The 13200-nt window shown below is 59.0% G+C and overlaps 1 protein-coding gene across 3 annotated transcripts in view; it reads right to left on the minus strand.

Moving 5' to 3' along the window:
- The window catches only part of LIG1 (DNA ligase 1), a 29583-nt gene that overhangs the window by 11002 nt on the left and 5381 nt on the right, over positions 1–13200 (minus strand). For 2 of the 3 annotated variants that reach the window (XM_037140874.2, XM_037140804.2), the window contains exons 4-16: positions 12930–13065; positions 10577–10703; positions 8697–8792; positions 7143–7250; positions 6356–6454; positions 6145–6220; positions 4282–4308; positions 4081–4161; positions 3777–3833; positions 3525–3697; positions 1496–1662; positions 982–1058; positions 48–139 (exon numbers count right to left, since the gene is read on the minus strand). In XM_037140874.2, the coding sequence (XP_036996769.2) occupies positions 48–139; positions 982–1058; positions 1496–1662; positions 3525–3697; positions 3777–3833; positions 4081–4161; positions 4282–4308; positions 6145–6220; positions 6356–6454; positions 7143–7250; positions 8697–8792; positions 10577–10703; positions 12930–13065 (1316 nt within the window). The remainder of the gene's footprint in view (positions 1–47; positions 140–981; positions 1059–1495; positions 1663–3524; positions 3698–3776; positions 3834–4080; positions 4162–4281; positions 4309–6144; positions 6221–6355; positions 6455–7142; positions 7251–8696; positions 8793–10576; positions 10704–12929; positions 13066–13200) is intronic. The other variant, XM_037140955.2, reaches the window with a different exon arrangement.

Raw genomic sequence — 13200 nt, forward strand, 5'->3', positions numbered from 1 at the left:
AGCCCGGGTGAACTGAGGGGCAGGCACAGAGACCGTGCAAGGCTCACCTTGGCCTGGGGGCGTGAGGCTCACGGCCTGGGCGAGGGCGGCCAGCACCGACTGCTCCGCCAGCCCGAGGCGCAGCTGTCCACTCAGGGCTCTGGGGAGAGAGCAGGCGAGGGGCGGTGGGCGTGTCCACACGCGTGCAACCTTGCCCTCTCCGCCTCCTCCAGGCTCCCCCACCTCGACCCTTCGGAGACACTCTCCTCAAAACCAGAAGGACCTTCAGAGTCAGCAGGGGCCCAAGACATCACCCAGCCGCACTTAACAGCTAAGGAAACTGAGGCCAGCCAGTAACGACCACGACCACTGGCACTTCCGGGGGGGGGGGCTGAACAATGTGCCTCACAGGCATCTTCACCTGTCCTCTCACCTGAGAAAGTGGTGAGGCTGGGGAGGGGGCAGCGGGGCAGGACCAGCCTAGAGCCAGGACACAGCCCGCCCCAGCGGAGCCCAAGGCTGTGACAGTCAGGGATCTGTCACAGGCAGAGGCCATGCTCTGAGCCAGTGACCTCGAGAGGGAGTCTTGACCTGCCGGTGCCTCAACCGCCCCATCCGTAAACTGGGCGAAGACAACAGGGCCCCTCAGAGCTGCAGGAGGCACTGATGGGGTGAAGCACGTGGCCTGGGGCAGAGCACCCAAGAAATGCTCCGGGATGTCCATGGCGGTATTTTACTGTCATGGCAACCACGGGGCACCATGCAGCACTTCCGGGCTCAGGCCAAGGCAGACATCACCAATCAATCACAGCACCTTCCCCCAGTAGGATTGCCAAGGGGAGGGGCCAGCCCATGAAGGAGACTTGTGTCCCGTTTCACCAGCAGAGCCTGGCCCCTCGCTCATGCTGCTCTCACCTGAGGGGCTCCAGGCACTAGCAGTGGTCCTGGCTGCCCATCCCGCCCACTCCCCTCTCTCCCCACCATCCAGGCCCGTGTACTTACCTGGCGATGTACCGGGCTTCTGAGTGGCGGCAGGCCACAAAGAGGCCTTTGATGATGTCTATCTTCTTGGCTGTGGACTGACGAGGTGGGGGAAGCGCAGTCAGGGCCTCGGGGTGAAGGGAAGGGACCACACCTCCTCCCGGCCACCCAGCTGCCTGGGGAGCTGCTGCCCTTGGAATGCCTGCCCCCACACTGCACCCACTTCCCAGCCCCCCAGCCCCATGTTCAGCAGACAGGACCTACCCCCTTCCTGCCTCCCCCCTCCCTGGCTTCACTCAGCAAATAACTCTAGAGTCTCGTCACACAGTGGGCACGAGGTGGAATGCCAGAAAGTCAAGAGGAGGTCCCCTGTCTCCAGTGCAAAGGAAAGGCAGTTCCGCTCCCTCATAGAACGGAAACAGCCCAGCCCCCAACAGTCTAACCGGCAGCCGGCATGCTGCAGGCACAGCCTCGCGACCCCAAGGCGAAGAGCAGAGGGTCTGGGGTCCTGGAGCGAGCCCCCCGCCGCACTCACAGCGCTGCCAGTGAGCCGGGCGATGTCTCGGAACCTGGCGAAGACCCCGGAGGCGGTGAGGGCGGGCGGGGGCAGCATGAGCCTCTGGGTGCTGCGGCTGTTCTCGGCCACCAGCCCCACGTCGCCCTTCTCCGCTGCCTCAGCCCGGACAGACTCAAGCTGCCGCCCTAGGGGGGCAGAGGGGGAGCAGCAGGGTAAGGCGTGCGGGGGCGTGTCCACTCTCTCTGGCAGCTTGGACGTGCTTTCTTCAGCCTCGTGCGTTTGCTGCAAGCCCCCGACCGCCCCGCCCCTAACGCCCACCCACTTGTTGAAACGCTTGTTAAACACTGGTCTCCCGCTGCACGGGTTGTAACGGGCCTCTTAGCGGTCACAGGGGTGAGGCCAGTGGCTGGATGAGCACGTCTGCACTAGGGGAGACGCCCAGTGTTGGTGTGCAGACGGGATCCAAAGCCACGGGGTGGGTGGAGGTCACTGGGGAGCACGTGCAGACAGAGAAGGTGGCCAAGGCACCCTTCGCCTGCCCCCTAGTTGGTTGCAAACGCCCTCTGGCAGTGACAAATAGGCCTTCGCTTTCTGAATTGCTGTCGTTAACTCTTAACTTTTTGAAGACACCTATTTAAAAACACCGCACGTGTCCTGGCCTTACTCGTCGTCCAGACTGGGCCCCACGGGCACCCCTCGCTATTAAGAGCAAGGGGCTGGGGAAATGGAAACTCGCGTTGTCACGACAGCCGTGACCAGCGGTGCTCGGGCCATCGGCACCGCCCGTTCCTCCTCCCCGCAATGTGCGAGGCTGAGGGTAGGCAGCTGCCCAGCAGCGCCACAGGCCTCGGCCACCCGGCCCTCCTGTGCTCCGTCCTTAGCGCTAAGGTGCTTAGTGTCACTCTTTTCTATCCTGACAAGAAATGCAGAGGTGTCATAACCCACTGCCGCTGTCACTGACGTTAACTCACACAGGGAGCGAGGGAAAGGAATTCCCTCTGGCTGCCGGGCTGCTGCACCGGCGGACGGGCGGACGTCAGCAGACAGCGAAGAGTGGTCGGGCCTCGCGCCTGTTGGTGGAATCGGGGGCGGCGCCAATTGCGAACCTTCAGTTACGTGCGCCGCGCACATGTGCACTGTCCACGGTAACAGCATTTCCGAAACGCTGACCCGCTCTCAACAAGCCTGCGGCAGGGCAGCCTTGGGCCAAGGGGACGCCTGAGCGTGAGCGCTGCGTGAGCGCTGCGTGAGCGCTGCGTGAGCGCTGCGTGAGCGCTGCGGGCGGGGTTCCCCACTTCCGGGCGGCCCCAGACACAGGCGGAAGCGGCGCACTTCCCCCAAATGGGTCTGTCCCTCTCCCGTGTCCTGTCCAGGTGGTGGCCCCACGATCCACCAAGTTGTCAGGCCAGATGCCCCGACCCCCAGGGCCCAGCGGGTCCCTCTTGCTGGTGTCTCTCTCCACTCCTGTCCTCGCCTCTGCTCCCAGCAGTCCAGCCTCCTCCCTGGACCCCGAGTTTCCCTTCCACTCTCCACACAGGCTCAGAACGGCCCCTGCCCCTCGCCTGCTCACAGTCCTTCCGTGGTTCCCCCACTCCCTTGCAGCAAACACCAAGCACTGGCCGCTCTTGGCAGGCACACCAGCCCCCGGAACACATCACCAGCCTCTCCGTAAGCACTGGGGTTCAGCCCCTGCAGGCTCCCAGCTCCACACACACCCCTCTCTTTCCTCATCTCCCCCGGACCCCTCCTGGCTCTACTGCTCAGTCCCTTAGGACCCCGACTCTCCCCCTTAAGCCCCGCCCCTAAATCCTGCGCTCTGCCCCCAGGCCCTCCTCTCCATTCACAGGGCCTGCCTCAGTACAGGCCCGGCCCCCCCTCACCTGGCCCACCGCCCCCTATACCCCCACTGCTCGGTCCCGCCAGGCCCTCCTCCCTCACTGGCTTGTCTCTCTTCTGAGTCCTTCTCCATCACCTCAGACCCCCCCCAACCTTGCCGCTTTCTCCAAGCTCCCCTCCTGTCAGAACTTCTGCCATGGCCCCTCCTTACCTGTGGCCTGGGCCACTGCCTTGAGAAGGACACCGTCCCCAACGCCAAGCTCCAGGCCCTGCTGGGGTGGCCCGAGGCAGTTGAGACTGAGGTAGAGGATGGGGAGGAGGTCTGGAGGGGACAGGGCCACCACGGAGCGAAGCAAGTTGCTCAGCGTCTCCACCATCCGGAGCCTGGAGAAGGGGAGCGACTGCCAGGCAAGGGACAAAGGCGCATGGCACCCGCCCCCGGCCAGGCCGCCTGATGAATTACCGAGCAGAAACCTCCTCGATCTTCTCGAATGTCCGGGCCACAGCCAGATAAGGGACCCTGGGGAAGGAGAGGAGATGCAGAGCAGCGTGTATAACACGCACCCACCCCCCCAACCCGCCTGCCTCCCCACGCCTCCCCGGGGCGGCCTTGCTGATGCCCAGATGCACCCTGGGTAATCCCGCTGGCCCCCCAGGGTTTTCGTTCTGTCCCCGAAACACAGAGACACTTGACAGCGTCATCCAACTGAGGACCCTGAGAAAGCCCCCCAAGGTGACAGGGCCGTGCGGGGAGGGAGAGGCCTCACTTCTGGCCCTGCTTCCAGCAGGCGTCGTGCACAGGGTGGTAGCTGTTCTTGGCAGGGTTGTAGCTGCCTGGGTCCAGCGGGCTGTGGGGGCGAAAGGGAGAGCAGGCTGGGTAGGCGGCCGGGCCCCAGGGAACCATTCCTCCAACGAGGGGCCAGGCACTGTTGTAGGCCCAGGTGTAAATGAAAATAAAGTTTGCTAACCTGGAGCTCACATCCGAGTGGGCAAGTCTGGGGAGGGAAACATATAAACAAATAGTGTTAGATGTTTAAAAGAATATTTCAGAAAGCAAACTAAAACCAAGTAGAGGGACAAAGCTGGGTGGCGGGTGCAACGTCAGAGGGTGGCTGGGAAGGGGCGAGGGAAGACGCCGGGAGAGGCAGATCAGCACGAGGGGTGAGCGGAGTGCCTCCAGGGAAAAGAGCATTCCGGGCAGAGGACCGGCAGGTGCAAAGGCCCTGAGGTGGGGACACGGCCGATGTGACCGGGGAGCAGAAAAGGGGCCGGCGTGGCTCTGGTGGTGCAGCAGGACCTGAATGTGTTTTGCAGTCTGCTCTGAGAGGCCCAGACGGTCCTGGGCCGCTCAGCCAGCGCCCCTCACTGACCCTGGGAGGGCAGCGCAAAGTCCCTGGATGCCACAGAGTGCCAGGCACCATGCTGCGAGTGCTACAGCCGTCAGGAGTGGGCCCGGCAGGTGAGGTGCTGCTGTGTTTCCAGATGGGTCACACCCCCAGCTGCATGGCTAGGAAGCGGCAGGACCCCGGAAACGGCTCTGAACCTCTACAGCACTGAAGCCTCGCACCGACCCCGCCAGAGCCACCACAGCCTGGACCGCAGTCAGACCACTCGGGGTTCAACCCCCTGGTGCATCACTGACCCACTGTGCCCACCTGTCCCCATCCCCAGACCCTCCGCACAAGGAAGCCACCAAGAGTCCTACGGCGACAGGTTGTCATGAGGGGGAAGGAAGAAACGAGGAAGGGGGTTCCCACCCCTCGGTGCATCGTGTGGGGGCATTTTAAACACAACGCTGACTCTGCAGCCTCAGGCCCGTATCTATACAAAACCGGGGGACTGAAGGGTGCACAGGACTCGGGACTTCCGCTTTCCGGCCAGTCCGTATGCAGGCAGGGCTGTGGAAGGCTGAGGGGACGAACAGGCGCAGGGCCGTGCTCAGGGAGTCGTGCTGGCTGGGCATTTAATGAGCAGCGGCTGTTCCGGTTGCTTCTACTGTTTTACAACAGGAAGCAGCAGAGCACGATGGGTAAGAAATTCTACAGCCAGACTGCCTGGCTCACTCCCTGTCTGCACCCTAGGCAAGGCACTAACGTCAGTAACAACAATAATAATGATGATAATAGTAGCAGCAGCAGCTACCAACTTGCTGAGCTTGGCCAGAGCCGAACTTTGGTCTAAATGCTTCAAACCCTCAGGAGACCGACACAGAAAGGCTAAGTCGCTCCCCTGAGGCCACACAGCTGGCAAAGGCGGAGCTGGGACTTCTCACCGCTCCACGTACTGTCCTGCCTCCACGCCTGCCTTCCTCATCTGCGAAATGGGAAAGCAGCAGAACCTACACACAGTGGTGCCGCAGGCCACACTGCCCAGCGCCTGGGACGCCGTCTACTGTGATGCTTTCTGTCATGGATACGACCCCATTTCCAGGACGCCAACCTAACCTCTCCAGACTAAGCGTGCCAACCAATGCCTGCAAAATGGCCAAGATACCCGCTTCCTCCGGGGGAGTCCTGCAGAGATGAGAGAAGGCTCTGGCGCCGTGCCCGACCCAGTGAGTGCTCCAGAAAAGCGGGGGACCGTTCCCCCCGAGCAGCCACATGTTGGCACGATGCCATTTCATCTCGCTGAGAAGGGCTCAGCTGGGGCGCAAAACTGACGTTAAGAATCCTCAAAACATGTTTTATTTTGTATAATTAAAGCTGAAAACTTTCTATGATTATCTGTCTCCTGTTTTGGAAGCCTACCATAAGGTCCGGGAGACCTGGGACTTACCGCACAGTTCTTTCTAACCTGCTGTGCTCTCTACTCAGCGGCTGACACTGACTCACCCCTGGGGCTCCTCCTTTCTTGGGGTGCCAGGCTTGGCTTCCTTCACTTCCTTTTTGCCTGCAGGCTTCCGGGGGGCTGGGGAGGAAGCCAAGAGAGATGACTTTCTAACTCGCAGGAAGGCCGATGGATTCGCAGCTCTCTGTGGAGGAAAGACCCACCCGCGTCCCCCCTGCGCCACCCAGGGGACGTGAGGCGGGAGGAGAAACTCACTGAAGAAACTGCTGAGCGTCTTGGGAGCTCTGGGGGGCGGCTTTGCCGGGTCCTCGTCCTGGGCCTCGGGGTCCGAACTGCTCTCTGGCGGGGCCTCTGCTTGTAAGGTGAGAGAGGTCAGACAGGGCCAACGCAAACTCTGTCCACCCTGAGCCTTTTTACTCTTTAACCGCACGGTTACTCCGACCCTATAAAGGGAGAACCCAGCCAGCTCTGCCCTTTTCCCCTGCCCAGCAGAGTGCTGAGACTGATGCTTTTCTGTCGGTGCCAACTCATGCAACTCCAGCCTTTGGCCTGAAACCAGAGGCTTGGGAAGGTGGTAAAAAGACACCTCAGACAAGGAGAAGAAGACGCCCCACTGCTGCAGCTGCAGAATGTCAGGTAGCCCGCTCTGTAGCCTAGAAAGGGCCCCCCACAGCACTGCTCCTGCCACAGGGGCCTCACGGGCTGCAGACAGAGGGGCCGGTTCTAGGGCTTGAGGGCGATGCTAACCTCTAAAATCCCGCAACGGGGGCTGGCTGCCTAACTTAAAAACTAATGGCTCTATCCGTTACACTTGGTACCTGGGATTTCTGAAAGCTGTATTTTGTTGGACAATGACTGGCTCTTTGCTTTTGTTTTCTTGAATCCATGCAAAAAAATAACAATAACTAAACCTAGAATTCCCCAGAATTCACACGTAACAGTGCGTTTGAGAATCTATGTCTCGTTTCCATGAGTTGTCCTCCAGACGCCAGACGCCCAAAACCGGAGATAGGGCAGTAGCGGGAGAGGACTCGAAACTCACTGCAGGTGTCCTGGGGCTCAGAGGAAGTCATCAGCGGGCCCTCCTCATCTGCTTCCTTCTCTTTGGCCCCTTCTGGCTCTGAGAGATGTTCTCCCAGGCTCTCTGCTTCTGATGACACACAGAGAACCGAGATGTAAAATATCACTTTGACCTCCACAGACATTTCTACTCCCGAGACACTTAGGCCAGTTTGTTCTCTTCTGAGCCAATCAGGTGTGTCTGCAAACTGAGGAGAGGTGGGGCCTGGGAGGGAACCCGCCCCCACAGTTCACCTGTGCAGAGGAGCAAAGCTAGTCTTTACTTACAAGCTATTAGTTTTGAATTATTCACCACAGAGTTAGAGTTGTATATGATAATGCGTTATAAATTAAAATAACAAGTTTTAAAACTGGAAAAAAGTCATACCTCCAGGTTAACAATAAAAATTGCATAAACTTAGAAAAAATTTATCTTCATAGAAAGAAGCCTCCCATACCCCTTGACACTCACAATTTATAGTAAAATTTGTTACTGACAAAAAATTGCCAAAGAAATTTTGACCAAATTCCAATCTTTCCTGGGAAAGATGAGCCGAATAAAAAGACCTTTATGGCTCTCCCACAGGTCACTAAAATGCAGGTGACCATGAGCTCCATGCCGTATAAACTACTAGGTCGGGGTATCTCAGTTTGCGGTATCGGTTCACGTTCCTTGCAGTGTCTGACGTTATATTTCTGCAAAGCCGGACTTTCACTGGTTGCTGGGACACAAACCAAGTACTGCAGCCCTGGCTGGTGTGGCTCAGTGGATTGAGTGTGGGCTGGGAACCAAAGGGCTGCCAGTTCCATTCCCAGTCAAGGCACAGGCCTGGGTTGCAGGCCAGGTCCCCAATGGGGGGTTACTCGGGAGGCAACCACACACTGATGTTTCTCTCCCTCTCTTTCTCCTTCCCTTTCTCTCTCTCTAAAATAAATAAATAAAATCTTAAAAAAACAAAAACCAAGTACTGCACAAACACCAGCATGGGACAGGAAACAGGAAATGAGGGCGGCCGTCTGCAACTGGACTCGTCTGAGAGACGGTGCAGCATCCCCGAGACATCCTATGAGCAGGTCATGGTCATTATTCCAGAAGCAAATAACAATATTACTTTTCCTCTCCATGTATGTGCATTACTTTCCTCAAGGGCCCAAGCTCCTAGAACGTCAATAGTTGTTTGGATGCCACTAGTTAATAAACGGAACGGGTGCGGAACTGGCCCGTGGGCACCAGGAAAAGCTGGAAAAGTGACTGAGGCGCTGAGGCAAAATTTATAAAAGAAACCATTTAGAGAAACGTATTTTTCCAAAGAGTAAAGATACAAATGGAAAACTAAATTGAGATGAACGACTGTCTCCCCAATGCTCTCCTAACAAAAATCCCTGGGTGCTGCGGGGGTTCTGAGAGATGCATTTAGGGTCACGGACACAGGCCTCCATCAGTGGGGTCCCAACACCCGTCCTCTCAGGCCCCGCCCTTCCAGAATCCACACGTACGTGCGCACACACACACACCCCTCTCCTCCTGGTGCCTCACCTTCTTCCTCCCTCTTCCTCTTTCTCTCGAGTTCCATCCTCCTGTTGTGGTCGTCTACGATCTCCTGAATCGTCCGTGTAGAAAGCTGCTTCCGAGCTGGGGAGGCAAAAGCCGAGGTGTGACTGCCTCGCCAGGCCCATCCGCCCCAACCTCAGGGAGCTCAGCACCACGCCTGCCCCTCTACCCATCATGAGGGCCGCCCCCCCCCCCAAAAGGCGTCGGGCCCCCTCCCTTCTCCTCCTGCCCACAGATGCCGCCCAGCACAGGCCTTGCCCTTCAAGCTCTGCTGCCTCCTGGCGGTGTGACCACGAGCAGGTCTGTGCCACCCTCTCCCACAACGGCAGAGACCACCTAAACAGTGAGCACTGACACCGCGGGCTGAGCCTGGCCCCGACCGGATGCCTGGGATCCACCACCTCCGTGTGTCGTGGACAGGTTTTCCAGAACCTCAGGAGCCCGGAAGCAGCAGGGAATCAACAGGCCCCGGGAGTTCCTCTCACCCAGTGACTCTGGGGTGCTGGCGTACAAGAACCCCAGGTCCTTGGACTTCCAGCAGCTAATTCTGAACATGTAAGTGGGCCCATTCCCAGGGCTGCCCCAAGAAAGGGGAGCTCCAGCTGCCCTCTGCGGCAGGTGATCTAAGGACACGTCTTTTACTGGCCGACTCTCCTTCCGAGTCTGTCTGTCTTTTCCGCACCTCCCGCCTCCCCAAGATCCGGTGTGTACTTGAATCCTTGTGTCTGAGCTCCAGAGCCTATTTCTAGAAGATTCTAAGTTGAGATCCTAACTCACGGTGAAGAAGACGCAGCTGAATGATTTTCATCAACTCTCACCTTCTCCCCGGTCTCTTGGCTCCTTCCCACGACAGAGCAGGGCCTTCCGTCGGCGCGGCTGGAACTGTCTCTCCCCTGCTCAAAAGCCGCCCCCATTTCCCCACCCCCACCCGCACTGCAGGATAAAGTCTGAGTGGCCACTGCATCTCACCATCCTACCTAATCTCTCTCCACCTGACCTTCGAACTTCCCACGCCACATAATCCACTTCCTCTCCACCATCACTGAATTGCCACGGTCCCCAAACACACCACGCTGTCACGCTCTGGGCCTCTGCACATGCTGTTCTCTATAGCGGCCATCTGGGACAAAGCTCAAGTGTCGCTTCCTCTAAAATGAGTCCCCTGCTACAGCCTTGAGCCACTTGCTATCTTACTACGATAGGTAGTAAGACCCGCAGGTTTGACCCAGCAGGTCTGACCTAGCCTCCCCCCCACCCCCCAGCTCACAGGAGCCCCCGCAGGACAGACCCCAGGCTCCTTGCAAGGCACTTCCTGCTGCAAGGCCCTCTGGGAGCCAGCACCTGCTCTCCTCCCTGGCTCATCCCCCCCACACACACATCCTCAGTCTCCCTGCTCCGCAAACTGCACTGTCCTCTCCAGAAACACAGAACTGTGTGGACTCTGCAGACACGCCAGGCTGCTGCACCTGTGGGCTCCGCACGGCCGCTTTGGCAGCAACACCTCCCACTGCCCTTCCTCAGCTCAGCAAACCCGACCCGTCCCCCAGGTCACGTGCTCTGGGCTGGCTCCACTTTGGGCTCCCACAGCGCCCTTGTCGCCACGGTCATTTCTCGTGCCACACCATCCAGTGGACATATGTGGCGGGCCACCCACCTCCTCTTAGACTTTCTAGTACCCACTTGAAAAGAGGGGAAACACAGGTGAATTGCATTCCCTACCCCAAGTCACACAGCCAGGGGATGGTGGAGCTCGGCTCTTAACCACACGCTGAGATCAGAGCTGCCAGGGGGACGGCCGCCTAGGGCAGAGATCCGAGTGGGGACAAGGATAGGCAGCTGCAAGGACAGGGCCCGTGTGTCCGCACCTGTGATACGCTTCGGGATGCCCGACAGGGACATGAGCGGTCCAGACGTGCTGGAGAGGGAAGGGCTGCTCTCAGGAACCGTGACGGGACTGGGGGAGGAGGCTGGTGGGGAATCGGTAGCAGGCTTCTGGAAGGGGAAAGAAAGAGTGATTACAGTGAGGGGAGGTGGGGAGCACCCAGCTCTCTCATTTCCCAGGCAGCTGAGAGTGGAGAGGAATTCCCGCCTTCTCTCCGTGCCTCCTCGCCACTCCATGCCCCGGTCCCAGCCCGAGCTCAAGCCGAGGTCTCTCTTACCAGGGCCCTGGACTCTCCCCATCACGGACACCAGTAACCACTCTCTTTCTTGTCAAGTAACAGGATCTCTGATTTTTAGCCGGGCATATCACGGGCCCCTGAAGACGCTTCCCAGCCTCCTTTGCAGCTCGTGTGGCTGAGACCCCAGTTCTACCCAACGCAATGTGGAGGGAAATAATTACAGACACTTCCCTTGGCTCATTCCCTTGGTGGAAAGTGCAGTGCCCTCTCCTTCCCAGTGTGGATACTCACTCCGACCAGAGCATCCGGGCACAGCAGGTAACAGTAGGGAAGCAGCCTCACTCTTAGTGTGACTTTGCTGCCCATGAGAGAGAGAGATTGCTCCCTCACTTAAGCCACTGTTACTCCTGCCTTGGTTTCAACTACGAACTCATCTTCTTGCAGGACCCTGTGGCGGTAACCAAGCAACTGCCTTCCGCTCCCATCCGCTCTCCCCTGTGATGCTGGGACTCTGCAGAGGCCTTTCCCACGCTGTGTTGGGGACGTTGGTGCAGGGGGCCCGAGGGCACTGTGTGAGCTGGACCCGGCTCCAAGTTGTTTGCAGTGCTTGCTGGGCCTGACACGTGGTGCCCCAAAGACACCGGCTGCCTCCACCCAGTGCCCCTTCCTCGAAGATCCCAGCCCCAGGCCCACAGGGCACCTCCTCTAAGCTCCGAGGCCCCAGCACCCAGCCGCCAGCATCTCCACCAGGAAGGTCTGAATTTTAGCTCCACAGCCCGAAGGGCGGGAGCTGCACCCTGCAGTGGCAACCTCGCGATGACTTAGAGTTCTCTCTTCACCCCTAGTTAGTAAGTGCACCCCAGCTGACAATTCCTGATATTAAACTCCCTCTCTCGTTCCAAGCCAGTCACGTGATTTCTGTCTCCTATTTGGACCCTAATGGACACGGTCCCCAAAGGGATGTTTCAAACGCTGTCCCTCTCCTGCTCGAAACCTTTCCATGGCTCCCTGGCAGCCCCAGGGCCAAGTTCAAGCTCCTGCAGATGCCCCTGTCCTCCTGCCCGGGATCTGTGAATGTATCATCATACAGCAAAGGGCAGTTCAGGCTCCGGAGGGATTAAGGTTGTTAATCAGCTGCTCTTAGGACAGGGAGGTGGTCCTGGATTGCCCAGGTGGGCCCAGGACCACCAGAGGGGCCCAAGAAGTGGACAGGGAGGCAGGACAGAGGTGTGACCACAGGGGAAAGGCAGGGCTGCTCTCTCTGCAAACGGCGAGACGGTGGACAGGGCGGGGGAATGGAGTCTGCCCTCAAGCCCCAGAAACGCAGCCCTGCCCACACCTGGATCTCAGCCCAGGGACATCAGAACTGTGACCTAATCACTTAGGTGATCTTTAGCTTCTAAGTCTGCGGCGCATCGTTATGGCAGCAAATGGGACACAAACACAAGTGATCAGGGGAGGTGTCATTGGGGTGACAGTTGAGCAAAGCCCTGAAGAAAGTGAGGGGTTGACTGGGCCCCACGTGTGACCTGGAGGAAGAGCTGGGGGAGAGGAGGAAGCGGGGGCTCCCCAAGGGCCTTGTGCCTGTAAGGACCAGCGCTGGCCTGAGCTGCCAACACCAGGGCCTTCGAGCGGGAGGGAGGCAGGGTCTGACTTCGCCACCGACAGACTGAGAAACACAGCACGTTGGACGTCACCCACAGGGCAACGCACAGGGACTAAGTGACTTTTACACAAGAGAAGGGAATGGGGGGGGGGCACGCAGATGACTCGCTGCCTGCTAACGGCAGAGACTGGAGCGTCTCTGAGCCCTTCCTTTACATCACGCGTTACTCTCAGACCTGCCTGTGGGCTGACATCTGTCATCTCCACGGCAGCCCTGGGAGGCAGGTGCCACTGTGAGCTGCAGGTCCCAGCTCTGAGGCGGAGTCAGGGCCACGCAGTCCTGGCCGACTGCTCCAAGGCAGAGCCACGAAACCCTTCCGCCTCCTGGGGCATGTTTCCAGAGTCCCACTGAGCCGCTGCTGCCCTCGGTTCCAAAGGCTAATGGGAATTACGGTTTCTTCCAGTAAACATGGACAGGCTGATGGGGACCCACCTGGCCTTTGGGGTTCGTGACGGCTTCGTCCTCCTCCTCCCCTTCGCTGCACAGGACCCGGGCTGCCCTCCGCCCCGGCCTCTTCACTGGAGACTCGCTCTCCGGCACCGCTCTGTTCCGCTCCTTCAGCGCCACCCTAGCAGGTGGGGAAATGGGGGTGTTCCAGCGGGCAGGGCGTTTTGGCCGAACACTCCAGCTCCTTCACTGTGTTCTATTTCCTTCCTTTTCTTGCACAGAACATTCTCTAGGGGCCTCCTAAGCACTCCTACGT

The sequence above is a fragment of the Artibeus jamaicensis genome, unplaced genomic scaffold, assembly GCF_021234435.1.
Source record: "Artibeus jamaicensis isolate MK-2021 breed Jamaican fruit bat unplaced genomic scaffold, CSHL_Jam_final scaffold_804, whole genome shotgun sequence".
In the NCBI taxonomy this organism is placed as follows: Eukaryota; Metazoa; Chordata; class Mammalia; order Chiroptera; family Phyllostomidae; genus Artibeus; species Artibeus jamaicensis.